This window comes from Crassostrea angulata, chromosome 3 (genome assembly GCF_025612915.1).
Source record: "Crassostrea angulata isolate pt1a10 chromosome 3, ASM2561291v2, whole genome shotgun sequence".
NCBI lineage: Eukaryota > Metazoa > Mollusca > Bivalvia > Ostreida > Ostreidae > Magallana > Magallana angulata.
In genome coordinates, this window is record NC_069113.1 from 34,702,872 (window position 1) to 34,728,274 (window position 25,403).

Genomic DNA, 25,403 nt, shown 5'->3' on the forward strand with positions numbered 1-25,403 from the left:
GCTGCGAAATGCGGCCATTAATCTCCCAATATTTGATTGTCATCTTTCGTTAAAATGGGTTTTCTTTCCTATGCTTAACGATTAATTGAAAGAGAACGGAAGTTCTGCGGTAACGAGACCAGAAGATGTGTCGAGGGATCCAGTGGCTTCGTAAACCATGCAGGAACAAAACTATCAAATGTGTGTTGCCTGCTCATAAATCAAAATTACACGATAGAGAAGTGTGCTGTGGGTTGACGGTTTAATGAAAAGGGTTTGGTTTGTTGGACGCAATTGGAAATTATTTCGACAAAAATACATTTATCTGCTATAAAACAATTGACATCATTATGTAATATAGAAAGTTTTTTTTGAAAACGGTTTGATATTTCAAACTCCTCGTTGCAATGATCTTAAGCCATGATCACTGTGGAATAGATACACGTTTTCATAAAGCCATTGCTTTTGCATCGTTTCTTCAATGTTATCAATGTCAGACCAAATAAAAAAACAGAAAACCAAAGGAAACGGACTGGGGAAAAAAATAAGTTTGTATGATTTTGGTTAATTGATAACGGTGTATGTATCTTCCTTCAATGGTAACTGGAAATGAAATAATACATGTTTACAATATGCGTCCATTAAAACGGATTGCAATCATACGGAAGCCATTTAATGGCAGGTGAAAAAATGATTTACCTGTCGGAAGCCAGATAAGTACATGTGCTTTATACCCTGAAACCATATACACTATTTCTTCTGGAACTCGATTATACTCGATTTGATATCTAGTTCATACCCGAGTTTGAATCGAGTTCGACTCTCGCTCTTAGGTGGGTCAAAACTCTTCAACATTGAGGCGAAGGTAATCATAGGTATTGTTGTATCAAAATTACAAATTGGCAACAAGTGGGAATGATGAAAACTGTAAAATTAAGTACAATACACATACTTTAACAATTTTGAAGTACATGTATTAAGTTATCAGTCAAATTTACGAAAATTAAGCTTCAACTATAGATGAATGTCAACAATCGAACACGAGGAACAGATTTAAAAAAAGATCTGGCATTTCACAATTTTCTTTAAAATGTTTGCGTGCAAAATGGACAAGACGTCTGGATAAGATTTATATTTCTCTCTGGTGTTGACAATTATGACTAATAAAAGTTTTTGACAGTCAATAATTTATTTATCCATCAATTAATAATGTTTGCATGCTCTTAAAAATCGTTTGTAATTCAATCATACACTGTAATAATATACTTGCATCAATTAGATTTCTTTTTACAGCCGTCAAAACTTTTGCAACTATCTCATGCACTGTTGTCACACCAACAGCAAACGTATTCCGAACTTCTCGCAAGCTTTCCTGGGTTGCCGTATACCAAAGGAAAACGAGCAACTGTTTTCCGTTACAACTGGTTCAGAACCACCTAGTCGTAGATTTTTGTGAAACACGTAATATTTCATTTCATATGAGGTTAAAAATTTCAGTACTTGCCCAAAAGTGTCTCAATTATAATAGTTTGCTAGTACGTTCAGGGACAATAACTTCTGAAAAACCGATTAACCTCGGGTTAAGACACCACTTTTGAAGAAAAAGGTGAACACATGCTTTGACATTGATTGTTTCACTAAAAGGGTTCACATTTATCGGAAATAATTAATTCATGAATTGAGTGTTTATAAACGTTACTTGAGGCAATGAATTATTTGTCTTCGATTATGCGCGCGCATCAAGAGTTAGGTGTCTATAGAGTTACAATAGAAAAAAAAATCATTAAAAACAAACCGTACCGTTCCATGCAAAACTCGAGCCAAACTGTTCACAAAACGAACAGTTATTATAATGTTTCGTCCAAAAATACGTACCTTTCCGTTCAAGAACCATACCGCAACGTCCCGTTAAGAAGCTTTTTAATCTTCGTCCGTCACCGTCCATCATGATCATCCGTCAATATTTAATAATTTAAATTTTTTTAAACTTCTACTTGAAAGCTACAAGGCCAATGGTTATTATTTTTGTTGTGAAGCATCTCTATGATAAGAGGAATCTAAATTGTGAAATTCAGGACCTTACCAACCCCCGAGGCCCCAGCATGGGCTAGACCAAATTACAAAAAAGGCAAATTTTTCAAAAAAATTTCTTCTGTACTTCCACACCAGTGGGAAAAAATGCTAAATGCATTGTTATGATGTCCTTTAACCCCTTTATTAATTTAATAAAATGGTTATATTTTTAACCCCATGGTCAAAGGCAAACTTGAAGACCTTTAAAGCGAAGGCAAATGGCTACACATTTGTTTGATAAAATGTATTAAATCTTAGAAAATCTTCACTACTCTTATAAATTTTTGGAACAACTAAATACATGGTTATGAAGTCCAAAAAGCCCTCTACCTAAATTGTAAAATTCATGGCCTCTGGATCAGGGGTTCAGGCTGTAGGGGGTGGGGATACTATGACCATATAGCGAAAATGAGTTAAATGTTAGAAATCTAATGATTTATATTTAAGAAAACACTTAATGCGTGATTATAATGGCTATGAAGCCCTCTATCTAAATTGTGAAATTCACTGTCCAAGGGGTTGGGGGTTGACAATAAACATGGCCCTATTATAAAGATGTAGTTTTAATTTGGTGACTTGAGTCGCTCGGGTAACCTTTTGCCGTTGGTTGAGCGTTGTCTGCAAACTATTTTAACATTTCTAACTTCAAACTACAAGGTAAATTGTCACTTGGTCACATTAAATTAAATATGTGTTGTATTTTTAGCAATTCTTCTTTAATTTACTGTGCATTGTTTTTTTTTACTTGTAGCAATAACTTAACGCATGCTTTGTGCATTATAAATGAAAGACTAGTGTGAATATTATAAAAGATTGACCAATAAAGGTCTGCATGCATCTTTCTACCAAAAGTTTACAGTTTTTGCCCCTGGAGCTATGGTGCAAGTAATCCAAGATTTCTCCGATTACTCCCCATCCAACCCCTTTATAAATTGATGCTTGCAAACATCAAATAATAAAAGCAGGCTAATAGTCAATGGAGTTTCTGATAAGTGTTTAGACTCCAAAATAATGCATGAGACTCCTTTACAGGTCCATCTCAGGGCTTTGGTACCAAGGTGACCATCAAGGCCTACGGGCCTCTTGTTTATGAAGACCGCTATTAAAGTAACTGTAACGGAAGAAGTCATGTTGCATGACGTAATGTACACTGGGACGGTAACAACCAATTAATTGCGTGGACCCTGAGGTCCACGCAGAAAATATATAATTGCGTGGACCCTGAGGTCCACGCAGAAAATATATAAGCGAGGTTAAACCGGATGCTATGGGGAAAATGCAGCCTGCGCATGAGCTAGCCTGGTTCCCGTGCGTAATGGGTAGATCAGGGAACCAGGCTAGCACACGTTTATCTGAATCGGGATCGGGATTCCGTGCCATATACACATAAGTTCAAAGGCGCTGTAACTGTAAAGTTGTCGGTAACAGTGCAGAAACAAAGTATTCCTTTTAAAGAAATGATTGGCATGTGATATGAACTATCAGTATTATAAAATAAGTTAATGTTATGCCGAAACTACAACATGCATCAAATAGCATAATTTGCAATGTTTTGTTGTTTTCCGAATACACATGTAACTTCACTTTACTTTTATAATAGGCGAGGCTAGAGTTCTTCCCAATTAAATTTTTTAAGCAATTAAGTATGATTGAAAAATTGTCACTGTATACAAGTTTAAATCTCAAGAAAAATGCATCAAAATATGAAATTCTTAATTTACACAAAGCTGTCACTGCATAGCTAACAAAGTAGTGCGAATCGTAATGTGTGCGCAAATAGTAGAATTCACCGAATGCCTGATACTATACATGCAAACTTCATTCATAGATAGATCATAATTATTTTAGAAGTAAGAACCCTTTAAATTCTGAGAAAAAAAGTCAGGGCTTTATACGTAATACAACGTACAAATTTAGCGGTTAAAAGAAGAGGGCTAGAGTTGGTGGAATCTCTGATATTCTTAAGGCTTTCACGTTTTCGTTGGAAACACATTCAAATGGTCCACGTATTGTAGTCCTTTTTTAAAGGACAGCAACTTGTTTTTATACCATAGATGTATTAATCAATTTTCTCGGATGTTATCGTACCACAGTGGCTGAAAGATGTTTACTTTCATTACAGTTACCTAGGCAAAGCAAGTCCTCGGAAAATTGGAAACCACGAGAAGAAAGCAATACATCTACTGCGATTATTACCAACCTGTGTTGGTCTATGGCGAGCAAGTTGGTTGAAAATGTTAATTGCCATGTTAATAGAAATGTCTTTATCTATCCGAAAAGGAGTGCTTATTATTGACTCTTTATGAAATAAATAAAGTTATCATTTGTGCAAAATTATCGTGTATATTTAAAAGATACAGTCATGTATTTCACAGATACCTGTTATATGCTGGCTCTTCAATAAAGGTAGATATATGGGTGTGTAGTAAATCGAGAGTAAAATAATTTTATGGGATGATTCAAGTACACCAATTTCTTTTTGAAAGTGTTGAAAAATGTAAAAGTAGATAATTTCCATTTGCCCTTATGGGAATACCTTGTTTCTAAACTTATTTTCAATTCTTTCAACCATTCAATGAATCTTAAAACACTAGTTAGTAATTTAATATCTATTTGGGAAAACATTCATGCAAGAAATTCTAAAGTCTCTAAAGAGAAAAAAACTGATTGGAGTTAACATCAACGTCTTTGTTTCAAGGTTCGTTTATTAAAGCCTACCTATACGTAACATTTTATAAATGCACAATACAGTCAAATGTCTTTCATCAAACAGTACTTGAAGAACTGTAGCTCAACGGGAAATTTGGGTTGACAACACGTCAACACAAATATCTCGTGAGGCTACAGTTCTGTTGCTAGTCAAACAGCCACATGTAGTAACATTAATTTTGAATGTGAATAACTCTGCATTCGGTTTCTATCTCGTTTCAGATATAGTCTTTAACTTGGATGTTTATAATATTGATGGTATATTTGAATATTAAAATATTTTATGACGAATTAAATTTAACAAAAATCGTTTATTTTTTAATGATTTGAAACTCATACGTAATAGTTTTATTGCGAGAGAGAAAAAGCACGATGATTCTAAAATTTTTACCAGCATACATCTATTGTATATAAGTATGTACATTGTACAACATTGTAATGAATTGCTTGTATTTCTCATTTTCCAAGTATAAAATAAGGTTTAGAAAACAAAATTAATTGGCGATATTTTTGTTGTTAAATTTGTGCCATGATTAAGTTTTTTGGCCCCTACACAATATTAGAAACGTCTACGGTGCCGAGTCAAATGATACACGTTTGCTCCTGAATAAAATGTTCCTTGAGATGCAGTATAGTTGTTAAAATTGCTATCAGGTTGTCTACCTTTTAATCTACTGATCTTTGATAAAGGTCGAGATTATTTTTTTTTTGTGTATCCTTGAGTGCGAACAGGGCAAATAGCAGGAATTCTTGGCCAACAGCAAAGTAAACAATCTTAGATTAAAACATTACGGCCGCAGTGTATCACTTTTCCAGCATTTCACCTCAATTAAACAAAAGTTAAAAGAAAAGAATAATTTACACTGTTATACATGTATTTTAAGACGTCTTTGCATTGAAAACAATAAGAACAATTTGGTGCATACGTAAATGTATAAAGTCCGCCATGACACATTTATATTATACACAATTTAATCCCACAAATAACACATGGTAATTATAACCAAATTACTTAATCGCTATGTGTATACCACTGAGACATATTCCTTAATTCCAGGTCTTCGGGGGATGCCAATGATGATAATGATGAGTTTTTACATTAGACAACGCATTCATGGGCAAACCCGAGTTTCCTCAATAAAAGAAGAATTAGCATCCAGAATCGGGCACGAGTTCCGTTGTTTGTCGTGTTAGGGCTCGTTATTCTTTTTTTTTACTCCGGTTTTGTGCTATTTTCGATTTTTGGAACGCAGCTTTGGTCTGACGACGGAACTCCGTTAACTTGATCGGGTTGTTCGTATTTTCCAGGTGATTTTGTGGACTGTTGATCGGAGCTCGTTACAGGTGATTTTGCGGACTGCAGTTCGTAACACTGATTCTTGTCCAGATAGCCGTGACTCAACGCCGAGAGTATGAAGTCGATTGTCTTAGTGTAGACGTTCGCCATGTAATCTGTGTAGCGATCTCCGAGAGTAATTTTCACAGCTTCAAGAAACGGTTCTTTGATTTTCTGGAGGGAGAAAGAAGAAAAGATTGGTAGATAAAGATGGTTAGAGTTGCAATAGCAATGGTGATGCATATTTGAACTCTCTATAGGGAATCAATAATGTTTGATCTTTCAGAATTTTAATGCTTCAAATGACAGGCACATCACAATATCTCTGACTTCGTTAACAGTACATAATTCAATATTTAACCTTGTAACATTTCGCTGGACATGAACTTTTAAATCATATATGAGATATTTCCCAACGCCTCTCCCCCCCCCCAATAGAATGAGAAAATATGGCATTATAAGCTATATAGATGCACTAATTGATTTCTTTTGTTATTGTTGAATGCATGCTATTGCATGATATACATACGTAATTGACTTTGATACAAGAAGGGCGGAAAGCGACGACACCAACCCTTTGAGCAAAAATGTTTCACAAATTAAACATTTAAAGTAAATCGAATCAACTTTAATGGCCATGCAAATCATTAACAAAGATCGGTATTAGAAAGTGTACTCTCTGATGTATGCGTTCGTTTTTTCACACCAGAAACGAATGAAATACCGTATGACGTCAACCCAACTAAAATAATTTGAAATAATTTACTTGATTGGTTGCTAAATATTTTTTATATCAAACAGAACAAAGTTGTTTCCTTTGGAGAATGATACTTCAAACGAGTTCCCAATTTTCCTTTAGCTAAATAGTTCAGAAAGTTTTATAGCCAATTTCAAATAACTGGGCTAAGTAGTAAAACGACGTCATTGTAGAGACTTTATAATCTTTCATTGTACTATACAATGAAATTCATGAATTTTTTCCGATAAAAAAATGAAAGCTTTAAGCAATGCATGGAAACGTCAAGTATTGTTTTAACAGTGAACACTTAAGTAAAGTATGTACATACAACATTTCTCTCCTTTTGATATAAAACTGAATGTACAACTTGTAAAGAAAAAAAAACCAAGATTGGAGGCACAATTGTGAAGGGTGATTTTATCATCGGAATTTCTTTTGAAGAATAAAATTCCACTGGAAATCAAGGCATGAGTATATTGTTACATGTTTTATTGTTTCATTTAAAAAAAAAAAAACTTTGAATGGATGGTCGATTTTTTTTTTTTAAATAGAAAAAAACGTTGTTGTTGGTCCAGTTATTGGCTATTGATAAAATAGGATCGACGAAGCAAACGTTTTCACAGACAATATCTTTTTTTGGGGGTCATTTCGTTGGAAGAATTGATTAAATAAGGATCGTAATTTTCCCTCACGAACCGTGAACAATTTTTTTTCCTCGCCAAAAATGACGAACTCCGGTGAAACAGATGCACGTCTTTCCTCGGTCGACTGCGCGATCGGTTTAAGAGAGTGTCCAGCAATCGACCCTTATAAACACTAATCTCATTGACCAGGATCGAAGCTCCTCACTTTATTGCATTTATTAATGAGATTTTGTCTATTTCCCATTTTCTTATATGACCGAAAATGAATAGGAGTAGCTTCAAATTGACTCGAGCAATGAATATGTGAACATAGAAAATTGATGATGGTTGTAGCGTTGACACTCGCCAATACCATTTCGCGATCGGGAAGAATAGTTCTAAATAGGAATCAATAACAGACCAGACCAGGAATTCTTTCCTCTTTTTCCAGAATGAGAGGTTAAAGAAAAGGACAATTAGCTTCCATGATCAAACGGATGAAAAAATTTCTATTGGGGCAATATTTTATATTATTTTAATTGTATGGTTTAAATTACATTTAAAATTTTCAAAGCAGTTATGGAGTCAACATGATCTTTTTAAACGAAAATGTGGGCTTTCGGGCTGTGGCGTTAATGTACACTTTTGTGTGTTGTTATTTTAAACGATTTTTACCAATTGATTAGAATCAAATCATAGCGCAATGTCTTGCCGGCCTCATGAAGCGAGGCTTAATGGTAACACGTAAAAAAAAAAATCGGTGAAAAATGAAAGTTGAATCAGGGTGCTAAGTGCTAAAAATTTTCTTCCGGCTCATTGGCACCGCTTGTCGATATATATTGCCCCTAAATTCTATTAAAAAACTTTCCAATGTTTCAAGCTAACTTTAAAGTAATTTAAATGAAAATAATTGACTGTGCAAATCAGTGCTTTAACCAGGAGATACGACTTGTTTCACGTATGTTCTATCGGATTGTTATGTTGAAATGAAAATAAACCAAAAACATTAAGAAATCGATCTTTTAGATATTAAATAGACTAGTTAGCGAATTTTAATTCACAATTAATATGCTTCTGATTAGACTGGCGGATTCAAATAAATGTACGTGTTTCAAACTTTTTATTTTCTCTGTTTTGTACTCTCTCTGATTCAATCAAATAATTTGCGCTTGGTCACATCATTTACATATTATAACTAACTCTATTTGGAGGGGGTGGGGGGGGGGCTGGTGTACCTGTAATGCTGCAGCTTTTGTCAATACTATTAGTCATCCTAATCATTAACAGTTTGAATTAAAATTTCAATTGACAAACAGAGATGAAAACACAGTGCTTAAAATTCATACAAACTTAATCAAATTGTACCTTTTCAAAAATTCATGGTAAAAAGGTCATTACTGTTTATTGAGCGCTACTTTGCGACATTTTAACCATTAATAAAACAAATTTGTTGATCATCCTGCACGTTGATGTACGGGTGAATAAGTTTTGCTTTGTGAGCCCTTTTACAAAGAAAAAAACATGTTATGGTCCTCTAACTCAATAAACCATCTTTGAAATCGATTCATCGACTCTCTTGCTCCAAGACTGTTGCCCCAGCTCTTTTAAATTATTTACTTAACATGCTTCATGAGATTCATCACAGCTATTTGAGGGGAAAACATTATGCAGGGGTAATGTTTTTCTCATTCATCGCTCAATATAGACTATCCATTTACCAATGTCAAATAAAGATAACCGTGAGAGAGCTTCGCATCAATTTACAGTTTTATTGACCATTAATCTGTGACATATACAACATCAAACAATATTTTCTTTTTTTTAATTCAACAGAAAAGCGACGTTTTCAAAAGTTATTTTCAATCGATTTCAAATCTTTGAAGAATTGCAATTATCGTTCTGATGAAAACTTGTCGTCTGCGAAGTGCTAAATTGTGTAGTTCCTCGAGATCAAATCGGATTTTATTTTCGCTGGTGTTGTTCAAGTGATAATAAATCTATCATTTTTACAACTCTATTGGGTGTTTAATGTTCGTTAAGTAACTAAATTCTGATCAATTAGAGATCTAGCTACTCCTTTAAAAACTTGTTTTTAGGGAATTTTCCCTTTAATTTTTGAGCAGTGTTATCTTAGTGCTGCGACTTTATATAAATAGTGCTTGTTTCTGAGGATAACAGCATCGGTTGACAATGGTTTTCTCGGGGTGTCAATTTCAACTGTTGCCCTCCCAAACAGGCACTATTTATTATATTATACTGAATGTCTTCTTAATTTTAGAGAAAAATTTACTTCTTTTATATAGAAATGACGTGATTTCTAAGGCGAACCGTACGCGCATGTAATAATTCGTTGTGTTACCCGTTGCTAAGTGTGTTGCTTACGCTGAGGGTAATAGAACGGATTAAAATAATCATAAACTGTGTCTAAACTAATCAGATTTCAGTATTCATCATGAAAGTATAATAATACGCTTTACTGAGTTCGCATTTAATTTCGTTCAGTACATGCATGTACATGTACTTTTTAAATTTTTGCAAATTTAAGCTTACTGGAATCAGGTCGACAGTCATAGTCTTATCCATTCGCTAGGGAAACAGAACATTTCTAACAAGGCCTTGGACTTTCAGTAGGACGTAACTGTCTATTTCTTCTGTCAAAACAAGTTAAAGATGAAGCTGCCGCTTGTTTTAAGCGAAATATACACTGATAGCTCAAAACCAGACAATCTTGTTCATTTCAAGAAATCAGCCATAGCTGAGTGGCCTACGATAAAATATATAGGCCTACGTCACATTGTCGTTTGGCACAACTACCCAAAGTCCAAGCTGTTGTTAAAATTGGTCCTAGTGTACTGTCTTTGCTAATGAATTCTAATCACACGAAACACTGTCAAACTAAACAAGTTGTGAACGCGATGTATGCAAAACATGAATGATAAAATTAATATGTTACAAGTATAACTTAAAATACTTTCGCGCCCTCTTCCGTGTCAGCCCTGGTTTCCCAGATTCCTTTGCATAGCGCCATTCCTACATAGAACCATTTAAACATGAGCTTGGACTTTGGGTAGTTGGTGTCAAACAGCATTGTGACGTAGGCCTGCCTATTTTATTGTTGGCCACTCAGCCATTGTTCTTTGAAATCAACAAGATTTGTCCGGTTTTTGAGCTAAAACTACGCAATTGGTTATATTTTACTTGAAATCAGCGTCATTTTTAGCCTCTTTGACGCAAGAAATGGATAGTTACGTCCTGCTGAAAGCCAAGGCCATGTTAAAATGGTTCCATCATTGTAAATTTCGAATATAAAATTGACAAGAAATACATGTATGTACTTGATGATCAAAGAGTGTTCGCGCTTGTTCGTTTGTTGTGTAACAATTACTCTTGTTATTGTGTTAGATTTCTGCTTTTGTCCATAAATAAGTATTGATAAAGGATCATTCTTGATGGAACGTTAATGCTAAGTGGATTTGACCCATGGCCAAATTAATCGGGGAACGTCTTGGCGGAAACAGTAAAATAAATGTCAATAACTTGATACTCTTTGATCGGAAATCCTTGCGGATGGACACACACGCCTTTGTAACATAATTCGCGCCAAAGTTGTGGGTAATGGTAATGGAATGGCAACTATAACTGATCGATCATCTATATACATGTAGTATTCATTTATATAAGTCCTGCGTAAACACAAAAAAGTGTTACAATAATATTCCTTTTTGACTGGCCCTCATTTGTTCTACATGGCGCATTTCAAACATGCTGCCACAGTGTTATGTACCAAGAGTCCAAAGAACTATCTTCCCTGGTAAGGGATTACAAGCAGATCGTATAATTATGTAAATCCTTGGGTGGCCAAGCTACCAAAGAACAATCCCGTTAATGTTATGTCTATCGTGAATCTGACTACATCTTAAGTTACCTTATTCTCAAATTACCAATTTATGTGGATTAATAAAAATTAGTTGAAATGATGCGCAAATTCTAGATCAACGATCCTTTTAATAAAAACTTTCATCAAATATATTTTTTTTTGGATGGACATGTAATTTTAAATATCTCTTAAAGAACAATACCTCCGAAAATGGATGGAACTTCGGTATCTAAAAGACCAATCATATAGGTGCTTGAGAACAAGACCCCCCTCTCCAATGTAAACTCACGGGCTACATGAATTGCATGTCTTTTTATATGCTGGTTATGGGTGTTTTCACATACATGTAATTCAATTTTCCCTTATTGATTTTAAGATATTTTGGAAGGGACATGTTGGGTATACATGATTAAAAACGAATTTCTATCAAAGGGAGAATCAACTGCCCCTGGAATCAAAACCTTTGAGGAGGGTGGGGGGGGTGTGCTCTTTCCTCAAGCACCTGTGGGACCAACAGAATAACAAGGAACGTGTTTTACTCCCTCTTATGTCAAACATTTCTCCACAAAACAATCACTTGTTTTGTTTTTAACCCCAAAGCTGACAATTTTAACGTATCCATGTATAGTGGGTGCGGAGGATGACAGCATTACAGCCAGTAATCAGTATAAACATGCAAGGTCTTATAGTGCTGCGTTGGATTTTCTCCTTTTTTTATCTACAATTAGTGCCTTGCTCTCGTCTTCAGAATTTTCACCAACGACTTCTGCAAAATAGAGCCTTGCGTTTGGAATAGAATTATTTTATAGAATTATTTTTTTAAAAGAACTTCATTTGGGGACCATTGAGTAAGATAATCAATAAAAACCAATAATGTAATAATTAGGCTTTCCACAGTCAGGAATTACATCTCCAGCATCGTTCGCTAACTTGGTAGAGTAAAAAAAATTCTGATCAATGACATATTAAGCTTTGGTCCCAATAAAACCTAGAGATGTGGTATAGAATTCTGTGGCAGACTCTACTAACTTAAGTGCTGCAAAGCTTATGAAAACCCTACATTTGTGTTCTTAAATAGGTTTTATAGAATACGTTCTGTATACAAATTGAATTTCTTAGGCATCCATAATCCACCCATTCCTACAGGATGTGCTGAAAGCGTGAAGTGATACTCGTTGAGAGGAAAAAAAACGGGAACTTTTTCCTGGGTATAAATGGCTTCATTGTAGCTTTAGCGTCAAGTCTTATTATACATCGAATTTAAGGAATTGGATAAAATTGAAGAATAATTGGAAATGTTGACTTTTGATGTATAGACATTATCCTCTGAAGATTTGCTATTGCACAATACCGTTAACTAAGATTTTTTATTCGGGGAATGGTAAGTTTAAAAACAAGTTTATCGCAGTTTTTTTCCCACATAGATGATGATGGCAAATTCATCCTTCGGAGACATCAGCTTCATGAGGAAAAAAAATCACTAGATAGTTCATTAGCTAACATCATTCTAAAATGTCTATCTTAAAGGTCACTGATGCAACACCGATACAGTATTACAACAAACACAAAAAAATTGTGAAATACAACACACATAAGAATTTCACAGCCTAAAATATCGGAAATGCAGTAATCCTTGTATGTAGATCGTGCTTGTAACATTCTTGCATTATTGTTCCACGATAATTGAAAAAAAAAATAATCAATTGATTCAAATTAAGGAAGAACAGGAAGGCATGTTAAATTTTCATGAAACGAAGGAAAGACAGCGAGCATAAAACCGATCAAAACTCGATCTATGGATAGAAAAAAAATTTTACAATAGCGTCTGTTAGTATACTGTTGAAATATTTATTTAGTAGATTTGAGTTATTCATTATTATGCGAATTTTAAGAGCGATAAAAACAAAGGGGGGGGGGGGGGTTATAGGAAGGAGTGTATTGCCTTAAGGTTTGAAACTAAGTTTTCGTGACTTTACTGTTAGTCATACGCTGGTTTATGCTGAGCTTTAGTTCTGCAAAGGATCTGCCTCGTTTTCTCTTGACGAATTAATTACAAATCAGGAAAGGAGTTTTTTTTAATTGATTCTGCTTTCACAAAGGTCTTTGTAAGATTTGGGATTTGGGCATGGTACTACGAAAAAATACGTACCACGAGAGGCTAAGTATACCAAATAATTTATTTTCCAAATAGATAATCTTTATTTCGCCACACAATCAGCAAAAAATATGAAGCCATAATAGGTATGTTTATTTCCATTCTTTGAATCACCGACTGGAAATGACTTGTAAGCGTGCTTCGAAAAAATCGACAGAACATTCCCTCTACGCTACGAGGAAGCCGTTAATAAATGCGATCAGAGAGAAAAAAAAAACAACTTTAAATAAACGTCTGGAACATTGTACATATAATATACATCATCGGGTAAAAAAAAAAAATTCAACTCCCTGTGGGACCATTGTTCCTCATCGAGCACTTACCCCAAAATTTTCCGAACTAAAGTCGATAAAACGCTGATGTGTGGCCCCCGTGCGGTGGAGGTGGTCAATGACGTAGTTATAGTTGTCAATGTTGGAAATAGCTTCATCTAATGTTGTCATTACGAACGTAGCGTGATGTTCTAAGGCCTCATTCTCTCTCATGTCGTCCTCCGTTTCAAGCTTACTGAAGTGTGCAAATATGTACTTAAGGTTGGCGTTGGTCTTGAAGAGTCTGTCAAATAAAAAAATAGGAAAAAAAAAATAAAATGTAATTTTCATTACATTGATGAGGTTCTATTTTGGCGTCTTTGATTTAAATAAATGTTCTTCAATAAGACTAAGAGTCCGATAGCTCTAACCTTAGATGCTGCTGCGAACGAATGCAAGCTTTTATTTCATTGTGGCAATATTGCCCCGAAGATCTATAACCGTTAACGATAAAAATCTAGTAGTTCTGTCTCAGCGAATTTGATTAAGATACGTAACTAAGAACCTGGTATTACAAATGGTCCTGTAATAATAATAATCTTTTTTTTTGCAACAGAGTCAGAAAATTGCGAATTTTACCCAGTAATGTTGTCTTTAAATGTCTGAGTATTCAGATAATGGTACAAAAAAATAGCTGGTCAATATTTTATACATTCAACAAAGTTTGCTGAGTCGGCGTGATATTTCACATTCCTCTGTAAATGGCAAATTTAAAACATAATTCACAATAAAAATAATCAATAGGCATAGAGCAATATCTGTTTACACTAGCAAACACCTTTGTTTGGACAAGTCCTTTAAATAAACATTCTCACTTTGTTTAAATGCACATTATGGATCATAGCCTTTGGGAATATAACAGTTTAAACTGAAGTATAAAATTTGCCTCAATAAGTCCATAAAATGACAAATCTTGTAATATTTTTCGTTTATTATATTGATTCTAAGAAGACTAGAGGGAAGCATTGACCTTGCCAAACGCCAAAATCAGATTGAATAATCAATTTATCATTTTTGTTTAAACTTCTCATAAACACTGTTATTAATAGTTTATCATTATTTTGTGACGAGATTTACCTACAAGTACCGAGTAAAAAGATGACAGATGACAAAGAGAAAACAAATTCTGTAGATGTATTGTTTTACGCTAGTACATGTACTTAATTCTGCGATTCAACTGTTTTGCATCAAATCGCGAGAACATAAAATCGAAAACACCAAATTTTAATGATAAATATTTATCCATAATTGTTTTCCGTATAAAGGAGCTATAACTTATGCAATTTGCTTGACGTACAATCATCAGCTCTATCTTTCGATACAAATACAATAAACGAAACAAGATATATTATATGTTGCTCTTTTCCACCAGCGTGACTTTATTTGTAACATAACATTATATTTACATCTACCGAGTATGATTCCCTCTATTTCTTACAGAAAAATTGATTCATAGCTCTATAGAAACAGACAGGACTGAATTGTACACACCCCGTTCATCGATTAGTTGAAACCTACAGCGATCTAAGAAAAATCACGGATTGCACGAAATAATCATGATGTCAGCAGACTCAAATTCCATTGGAATTTGGCTGTTTCTTTTACCAAACGAACTTAACAGTAATTTGGTAAATTTAGCTTACTTTTTACAGTCAATTAATGAATTTGTTAAAAGAAAGATGTAAATATAAACAATAACGTGCTTTCTTTGATGATTTTTCGGGTTATGAAGGTAGCGATCATTGCAGAAAAAAATGTACATAACCCGCTGCGCATGAATCACCAAAGAAAGCATTTTATTTTTTTTTAAAGTAACACATTACTGAATATTATATAACATGATATTACGTACTCAACTCAATGTTTCCGTAAAATCACAATTACGAATTTAATATTTACATGTTGTAATATTAATCAAACTCGAATTTGGAGACATAGCATCGATAACATTTAGTGTATTAAGTGCTCGTCATTTTAAAATTATAAATATAGATTTAAAATATTAAAGAAAATGTTACGTGTATGATGCTGTCAAACTACTTAAAATTACGGAAATTGTGTAATGTTAACAAAATTAACTATTAATAATTGATATAATAATGTGCATAGAATGATAAAACCTAGCAAAAGATGAACTCAGTGACTACAAATACATATCTTTGCTTATATAGCACACTTTTCCTTCCAATGGCCCAAACTTTGATGGATAATAATCTTACCAGTCATTTCAATTCACAAAATACCAAAGTGTGATAGTTTGTAATGTTTTTTTTTATATATAAATACATATTGTTCGTTATTTTTTAGTTGGTTGTCATTTACTCAAGAGTTTTATACTGTTCTTGTCACGACACACCACATGTTCTTTATTGTTTGCGTGTAATATTATGTTGTGACTTGGACTACGGCATTATGATTTGTGCATCTCTTATGATTTGTTCTACTCCAAAAACGACCATTATCTTTTTTTTTAAGGATATGGGTTTCATCTTACTTCTTATGAATCCAAGCAGGCGACAATTATTTAAAATTAATACTTAAGTCAGTGAAATTCGAACTCTCTTTGTTTGCGGGTGTTATAGTTCTAATAAACATGTCCGAGGTCCATTATCTTCATGAATATGATTATCAATAATGAAGTAATGTCAAATCGCTGAAATTAATTAAAAATACTGGTCCTGTTAACTCCCTGGGATATTAAATTACACAAGAACAGATTGCGTATCTTTGCACAACTTTGAAACGATTTGCCACCGATTCGTATGATTGCCAAGCTGTTAAGTGCTCTGAATCCCGGAAACTGCGTGGTGGTCCAATTTAGAGAAATCCCACAGAGCTGGACACACACGGTCGAGTACCGAGGAAACCTTGAACATTGTTGAGTTCTAGCTTACTCAGCGGTATGCACAATATCATGAAGTAAATAATGCTTACAAGTAAATAATATACTTCAAAATACTGTAAGTTGTGTTACTGCAAAAATCATCATTTTCATTACATTCTTTACGAGTTAAGTCTATATTATAAACTACATGTATTTAAATATGTTTTAACGAATACACGTTATTCACTAGAATGTATTGTGCAATTTCCGTGTAGAATGCATTAAACTGCCACCGTTCATATCACCCACATGTACATGTAGATCTCTGTCCACTTGTAAATATATTAAAGACATATTGTATTGAATGTATTTTGGTTTTGTCGAAATAGTGCCTAAAAACATGATAAAACCCGCAACATCAGATGCCCTGAATAGTATAAGTTCTTGGTTCACGATTTGTATTAATTTTTGTTGACGGTCTATGGCCACGACTAAACTAATGCGCTGTTATTCAAAATGTTGTTGATTTTTATTAATTTGAATCAATAATTAAACACAATGACTATGGTCATTTAGCTATCCAAGTCAAATCTACACGACTGTTTTCTTAAATTTTGCAAATTTAGGCATTCTAAGATAGGTTATTTGATAGGCAGCGCGTATGCGGTACCGTGTAGCAGCAGACATGCATTGTGGGTGGATGAGTTAATTAAGTAGTAAGATGAACCAAAGATTGAAACATCTTTTATGGGTCTGATGATCATATGCTCGCAACGGACCTAAGTATTTGGATAGCTCTCCAGCGTATGCAGCGATGTTCTAAATGATTCTCATGATGATTATTTTTTCAACTCCCAGAAATCCCTATAGGTTCTTCAGTTCGAATAATCTTGTCTTATTCAAATACGAGAGCTATCCAATAGTATCAATTCAGCGAGTTATTCATTCCTGCGCACCGCTCTGACTTCTCCCAAAGCATATCACATTCGACGTTTTTCATTCAATTTGTTACATGACACTCGTAACACAAACTCTCCCATTCTAAATAATTAAGAGAATCGTGTTTTGGAATAATCAAGAAGAGGTGTGAAATCCATTCATTTTTTAAAACAAACCGAATGAACGTTACTTTAAAAATCATAAAGAGCAATTTTCATTCAGAATGTGAGATGCCCTGAATAGTATAATTTCTTGGTTCACGATTTGAATTAATTTTTGTACACGGTCGATCGATAGCCATGACTATAAAAATTGCGTCGTTATTCAATATATTGTTAAGTTTTATTAATTTGAATCAATAATGAAACACGTTGACTATGGCCATTTAGCTATCCAAGTCTTTTCTCCTGTTTTTCCAACCAATATTTCAAACCGTAAAGATTTTAAATTTCATCTCATTGAAATCGACCGTAGTAAAATTAAAATGACTCTTTAACCACGTTTCGATTTGTTTTCAAATACTTGGATATTATAAATAACACGTCCTTTGAAATTTTCTCAATTACGTGACTAACAAGGCTGTTTTACAGGGTTTTGAACGTGGTTTTTTTTTTTCGATTATCATGGTTCTTGCGCATGTTCTCGTGTTTCACATGGCCATATTCATCATATTTTCAATACATTTCAAAATAAACCAGTTTATATTTAGTTGTATGCAAGACATCATAATTGGTGTCTAGACCATATTGATAACCATTGTCCATCCCCTAATTTAGTCACTGAGGAACAGAACATATATGTAGCGTTCCTACTTCTTTAAAAGTCTGTTCTTGTGTCTGGAGACCACACATTTATGGTAGTTTCTTTTACATATGACTAACATCTCGTAGCACTTAAAGAGATTCGAATTCACTTACGATCCCCTAGAGAATATCATTTCTTGGATTAGGCATTCCTTTGTTTAGACAGTGATCCCATTTGCGTCAAGATAACCCATTAATTAGTTGTTTAGATCTTTTTGGGGGGTTAACTTTGGCCATGCAAAGCCCAATTTCAGATGATCGTAGTCCAATAATGGATAGCGAGACGCTGTAAATTTTGTTACTCCGTTGTGCTATTATCTGACGTCAGAGGAGAACTTTTCTGTAAAAGGTCGTTGCTTGCCTTTGTCTTGTGGTTAGATGCTTTTAGACAGAAGTAGTGCGATTTTGCAACTTCCGGAACTGTTTTTTATAACTGCACAAGAACAGCTGATCGCTTTTTTTTTATTTTTGGAAAGGGGGCGGGGGGTCGGAACATATTTTTCATTTGCAGGATGCATAGTATGTACACGTATTTGAGAACTTGTGCAAACATTACTCCCTGGTTTATTTTTTCAAAGGACGTCTCTCACACATGAGATGCTTAGTAGATAACTTGATGCGCAAATCATTTAGTTTCAATAACATACTGTCATTACTATATCGCAGATTCAAGCCTGAAGCCTAGGATAAAATGGAGTTTATGAATAAAACAGAACCTAAAATGATTTCATGTATGTTAAATATATATATAAAAATACACACCTCTTAGTTAAGAACCAGTTTAACAAAAGCTTGGACTTTTCACACGTTTGAAAAAAAAAACTTTTCGATTTTGACAGTCTATGAATATTGATGAGCTTTTACTATATAAATTATGAACTTCAGAACGAAGATTACTATATTTTTACATTTTTTGTTGTGATGAGGAAACTAGTAATTACATATGTACATCCCACCAAAATTGCAAGCTTTTGTTAAAACGTCTCTGATCAATAAAAAAGGCTTTCTTTGGTGGTTCATAAAGGTATGGAGACAGCCAGCATTGCAGACAAAATATGTTAATGGCATGGGTTATGCATATTTTTGCAAAGAGTGATAGTTTTTATATAGTCAAACGGTTTCTAATCTTAAATACATTTGAAGCTTGATATATGTATTATTTCGCGATCCATCTATACTTTAGCTATACCGAGATTACGAACTGAATGGGTCCCATGGACTGACAATAGTTAGCCGCCTTTCATTCGAGAAAACTCGACTGATTCCGTCGCTTACATCAATCGGTCGAGGTGTACCGTGGAACCTTTCGTATATGAAAAAAATAGGCTGTTTCTTCTTTGCCACGAACAGATCGACAATTTCGATTATCAAAATAAACGCACAGTTTCTTACTTTTTACTGATAAATGAAGGTCGATTCAGACAAAGCCCGAATATGTAGACAGTAAAACGCATTCTTTAGGGTTTCATAGGGTTACAAAGGTACAATTACTAGTATAGGTGTTTGAGTATTAGACGTTTTTACGTTATAAACTGGATATTGAAGGCATTTTTGAAAATATCAAGGGTGTGTATTTTCATAAGCCGGCAAACTGATTCAGTCTGGTTAGATCGCCATTCGGCTTTGTCAGTAGCTTTATGAATATATTTTTTTTTTATATAAAAGACGTACAAAAGAAAATGCATGTACTTATACTTAACAGCTGCATAGGTAACACCGTAAACGGTTGCTTAGATCTTTTCAGTGCTTTTCATTACAAACTTGAAAAATTATTCAAAGCTTGTATTGTCATGAACTATAGTTATTTCAACAGCTGTCGATATCTCCCATCTAAGCTATAATTTAATCGGATTTTCTGTTTTCCCATCATATTTTACGATCTTTGCTGTTGATTATTGTGGACCAATTAATGTATCGACGAAATCAGATTCATAAGGGGAGCGCTCCATAAAATAATCCTCCGGATTCAATACTAATTTACGACGAAAACCAGGCGTTCTTCGCAGTATCTGTAAATTAGCCCAAACTTGGTCAGGTCCTCAGCATATTGACGTTCGGAGATGAGCCCGGTTATAAAATAAGAAATTGGAGAGATTTATTCACTGGGGAACTCTGTCCGTGACAAGACCTTAATGATATAATGGCTACTCGACAGAATTCGGTGAATATTCTGTCCCTCTTTGTTTTCGTCAACGACTCAATCCCTTTAGAAAAAGAAAACCCCCTTTTTCTTGGCACATGTTGGACCAAATAGATGAATATCAAGAAGATATCAATGAAAGAAGTCGCGCCATGCTAATGACTTCGATGAATAAAGCTTTTGTATTCAAGTCAGATTACTCCATCTTTATTGACAATTTGTTGTTGTATGCGCATGTCGTGTGTATAAAGCAAACATTGAATGATGTTGATGTTTATGTTTGTCCCAGCTGTTCCTCCTGACATAGCACTTTTTTTTAACAGATTGATGATTTCAAGTAGCAAAGCAAATTCATGACAGAAGAGTTTAAGAGATTTTTATAAACTATAATGTAAACACGTATAAACAGCTTTAGTTTAAATTTTAACAACTCAGTCAATTTTCATGAAACGGTGCAAAAGTAAATTCATCAAGAACATTCTTAGTTGCGCAATTTGGAAGTGTGGTTTACAAAATACGCCACAGTTATAACTGAAATTTAAAAAAAAATTCTGTTAAAGGTCAATTATTCTCCGAAGACATAGAAATAACGTAGTTCTGTTACTGATGCATGTACATGAAGCTCAGTCTCTTTTTTGTGCAAATTCTGGTATGTTGCATAATTAAAAAAAAAAGGTTAATACGACTTGCGTAATCTGTCTTTTGATTTTTATCATCAGTAATACCATTTAATTATGTAATAAGTTGTAATAGGGTCTGGCAACCGGTTACGTCATTTACAATGGATCGAGTTTCGCTTTAGTTTTGTTTGCTTTTTAAATGTGATTGCGGATCCTAATTAAAGGATTTTTTTCTTTAAAAAAATATGATATCTACATTAAACTGTGAATTGATTGTGTAAGATTCTTAATTTATCGACCATCTCTGAAATCTCCAGTCATAAAAGTTAGTACTTTATACTCTTTTACAAAGCGGTCAATAGTTCAAGGTCATTTACATTGACCATAGCCAAACAGTTTGGTGTGTCCGGTTGGAAAGGTTATGTCAAATTGTTTGACAAGTGAACAATTAAGTAAATGCTAGTCATTCCAGAAACAATGAATATGATATAACTCCCAAAATTCAGTAACAATTTGCTTTGCCCATCATGTTCACACTCGCTATTAAGTGATCATAAATTCAAGAGCAAATAAATATCGGGTATTTCTGAGTAGTTTCAAATCAATGCACGAAAACGATTTTTTCTCGACACAGTTTGCTCATATTGAACGTCCTTTCAGGTAATAACAAAGGAACTTTAGTACACAATTAAACTTAATAGCAACGGGCAAAGCCTGGTTTAGTTCTTCGAGAATAGCTGTGAATTTCTATCAGTTTGTCAAGTATCTAGTACTAATGTAACAAATGTCTCTTTGGCTAGTTGAAATTAAATGCTGAATTTTTTGGCGTAAAACAAAGCTTATTATAGTTCTAATTACATGCTGTATTCCAACCACCCAGTAAATTCAAAACTCACAATATGGTAGTCTATGAACACTACAAAAGAATTCAATACAGATAATCTATTAGCTATATTTCGTATTTATCTTATGCGCACGTGACCCTGGCTCGACTTACCAGCATTCGTTGCTTTTTTTTTTATACCCCCCCCCCCCCTCCCCTCTCCTAGTTCATCGTCTTTCAAATACATGCATACTGTACTATCTATGTCTGATTATCTCAAAAATGCCTCATGTAACAGGAATAAGAATCAACGAATTCCCATTAGCGAATCTGCAGTTCGATTTTGATGATAGCGAATTTGACACGTTTTGTGTGTAGTACTTCCTTTAATTACCGAAGAGGCAGACTTCCAGCCAGGTTTGCTACAATCATGTAGGTTTCGGGCACGCGAACAGCAAGTTTATTTCAGTTTCCGTTCCACAGTGAACATATGTTTCTAATTACAATCAATTTCAAAAAGTTGTCAGTTTTGCTATTATATCAAGGGGGTACAAATAACATTAAAATCCGCTACACAAGGGCTCCGAACTTTTTTGTCTATCAGTATGGGTGTTTTTGAAAGAAACAATTCATTCTTTATATAAAGCTCTTGCACGTTAATGCATTTCTTAACTTTCTGGAAAGATAAGACTATTTTACAGATGAGTTTATTCCGTACCTTATAAACATTTCCACACCTGTCTCTTCTATTTTCCGTTTAATGCCTTTCCATGATTGCTTCAACTTGAAGGCCTCCCTTGCATCAATCGGTAGTCTTGGATCAACTTGAGGCACTGAGGTTTTTTCCTCCAATTTGTCAAAATCCTTCGTTTCCTCTTCTTTTTCAGTTTTTGATAGTCGGCACCCCATTTTAACGATCAGTTATAAATCCATTAAAAATGTATGTAAAAATAGATCTTTTTGAGATTCTGAGAAACTACCGTCCAAGAAACATTTCTTCTTTTTTTTCTTACAACAACACGGACAAATTAAACAGATGAGCAATCCCCGCTGGTCCGAGTATCAATCCCTGTAGGTAGCAATCGGAAAACATCTAAACTCCCTCATTGATATCACATCTAGATCACAAAACTTCCAAACTTCAACCAGATGATTATCGGTTCTTCGATGGTTCTATTTCTCTTATGATAAGTTCCGCCGAATTTCGCATCAAAAAGCCCCTCTTTTTTTGATGGTCTTGAACTTTTATATATATATATACAACTTGCCGACAGTAGCAATGTCCAATTTCACTACATACACCGGTTTTAACGAAGAAGAATACGCGGGAAATTGGGAAATGCTCCAACTATAGTATGCAGGTTCCAGGTTGGAGCTTGTGAAATCGATCTATCGATTGCATCTTCCCGACCTAAGCAGCCAGTAGTGTTTGTTTTCTGTAGGCCCCTCTCTCCTTCTTTCTCTCTCTCTCGTTCTCTCTTTCTCCCTTTGCCAATTACACTTCAAAAAAATAGTTGCGGAATTTATTGGAGATCGTGCCCCTTCTTTCAGTAAAACACACACATTCTTTAACAGGAAACTCAATTAGATATTACATAAACGAGGAGGAGAAATAAGTATTGCCACAACGAATCAATGTACACAATTATTACATTAAGTTAAGACGATTGGGTCAGATTGTTTCGCTTCGCCGATGGTTATCATGCCGCCTCTTGTTCAACTAGTTGTATAGAACTGGAAACAAAAGAGTAAGTGAGATGAGGTTGACAGAGTGTAACAATGTGTCAGTTCCATTTCTACGTGAAATATGGATCGTTTTTGTTAACATAAAGCACTCTGACCAAGTCCCGGAAGCTATTTCACGTCTCCCAGCGGTTGACGATACTAGTGATTCATTTTTAGATTCTGCCTGAGTTTTTTTTTATATCAGTGTAAATGTTTCTTGATTAGGTTTCATTATTCCGACGAACACGATTTTTTTTGAAATTGTTTCTCGAAGAAAATTTGTCCATCGTTTTACATAATTAACCAATCAAACCAAGAGAAAAAACCCGAAACAATTTTATTGTGAGTTTATTTGTGTCATTTTAAAAAGGTTTGGAGGACGTTTTTTTTTTTCAAAAAGTGCTGACAATCGAAATAAAAATTGTTCATCGATATTAATTCCGTGAGTAAAAAAGAGCAATTTCTATTAATTTTGCTAATGATGTTTTCAATCCGTGACTAATATTAAAAAAATCTCTTATCACACATTGGACCTACAAAGCAAACTTCTGCTTTGATAAAGTCTCTAAAAACTGTTTTAAAACAAGGGGGAAAAAGATCGATTATTTCTTGTCTGGAAAAATAAATATTTTCTGGTATCGGAAATGGTCGAGACAAACATTCAAGGATGCTAGTATACGCTTTGTGGTCATACATGTATTGTATAGGTGTACTGGTTATAAACATTATGATGTCTGAATGTATACGCCATTTACAGAACATTCACGCACATAGGGACCTCGTTACTAGAAACATACTAATCTAGTCTGCGACAGAATTATATCATATTTCACAATTCACCAAAGTTACGAAACAATGAAACAAGTAAACCAAGACTAGTGTCTATAGTAATTTCGCCATCGAGTGTCGATTTAAATCAAGGGGACATGAATATGCTTTTAGCAAATTTTTGCAGATGTGCATCGTTCGTGAAAGGAAAATTATTAATAAGCAGAGTATATCAGAGCCCTCATCATTTTCAAATTTTTTATTATGGTTTCAAATGACACACACTCCTTATGACACTTTTATTGGGTCCGCCATCTGCTGCAATCTACGATATACAATTGAATTAGGGCCTAATGTAGAAACATGATCTGCAAGTAATGTATAGTATCAACTATTTTGTTGCGTATCAAGAGAAAAAAAGCATTTTTTATGATTTCATGTTCTCATTCAATAATGTTAAAATGTCATAAATATAATGTTTCCAAAACATGACAAAGACTTGATTTGGTTTTGCACTTAAGAAATATTTATCGATTCATATTGCCAATGGAGATAATAGAAGAAATTTAATACATATAGGCAATTATACTTTGACAGTATATACACGAGAGATGAAATACATGAAACACTAAGTTTATTTTATTCCAAGAATGATAACTCTATCTGCATATCAAGCCAAGGGTGTTCCGACTTGAGCTTTAAAAAGTGAAGCGTCCTATTTCTGAAAAGCAAAGTAGAACTAATTTTGGATAACATTGGCTCGTTTTGTAAAATTTTGCGAGATTTAACACTCTTTCCCTCTAACCACACTTTCCCTTAGACTTACATTTAGTTCAGGAAGCAGAGATTAATGTTGTTGGTCTCATATTATAAGAGCAATCATATTTCCCGAGGGCATCACCCAAAGGAAATCAGGTAGATTTTTCCGAGATCTGGGAAATCAATCATCAATAACATAT

At 34.3% G+C, this 25,403-nt stretch overlaps 1 protein-coding gene across 1 annotated transcript; it reads right to left on the reverse strand.

Moving 5' to 3' along the window:
- Window positions 1-5,712: 5,712 nt before the first annotated feature.
- LOC128178519 (neuroglobin-like) lies at window positions 5,713-23,615 on the reverse strand. Its single transcript, XM_052845725.1, has 3 exons — window positions 22,670-23,615; window positions 13,815-14,046; window positions 5,713-6,271 (listed from the first exon to the last, which is right to left on the reverse strand). Exons 1-3 carry the CDS (start codon window positions 22,858-22,860, stop codon window positions 5,975-5,977), a joined length of 720 nt encoding a protein of 239 aa, XP_052701685.1. The 5' UTR covers window positions 22,861-23,615; the 3' UTR covers window positions 5,713-5,974.
- Between the last annotated feature and the right edge of the window lie 1,788 nt (window positions 23,616-25,403).

Excerpts from the sequence above, each read along its gene's own strand:
- LOC128178519 (XM_052845725.1), bottom strand. The coding sequence starts at position 22,860 with ATGGGGTGCCGACTATCAAAAACTGAAAAAGAAGAGGAAACGAAGGAT. Across the intron at positions 14,047-22,669 it reads GGTGTGGAAATGTTTATAAG|ACTCTTCAAGACCAACGCCA; the intron begins GTACGGAATAAA and ends TTTATTTGACAG. Across the intron at positions 6,272-13,814 it reads TTAGTTCGGAAAATTTTGGG|AAAATCAAAGAACCGTTTCT; the intron begins GTAAGTGCTCGA and ends TTCTCCCTCCAG.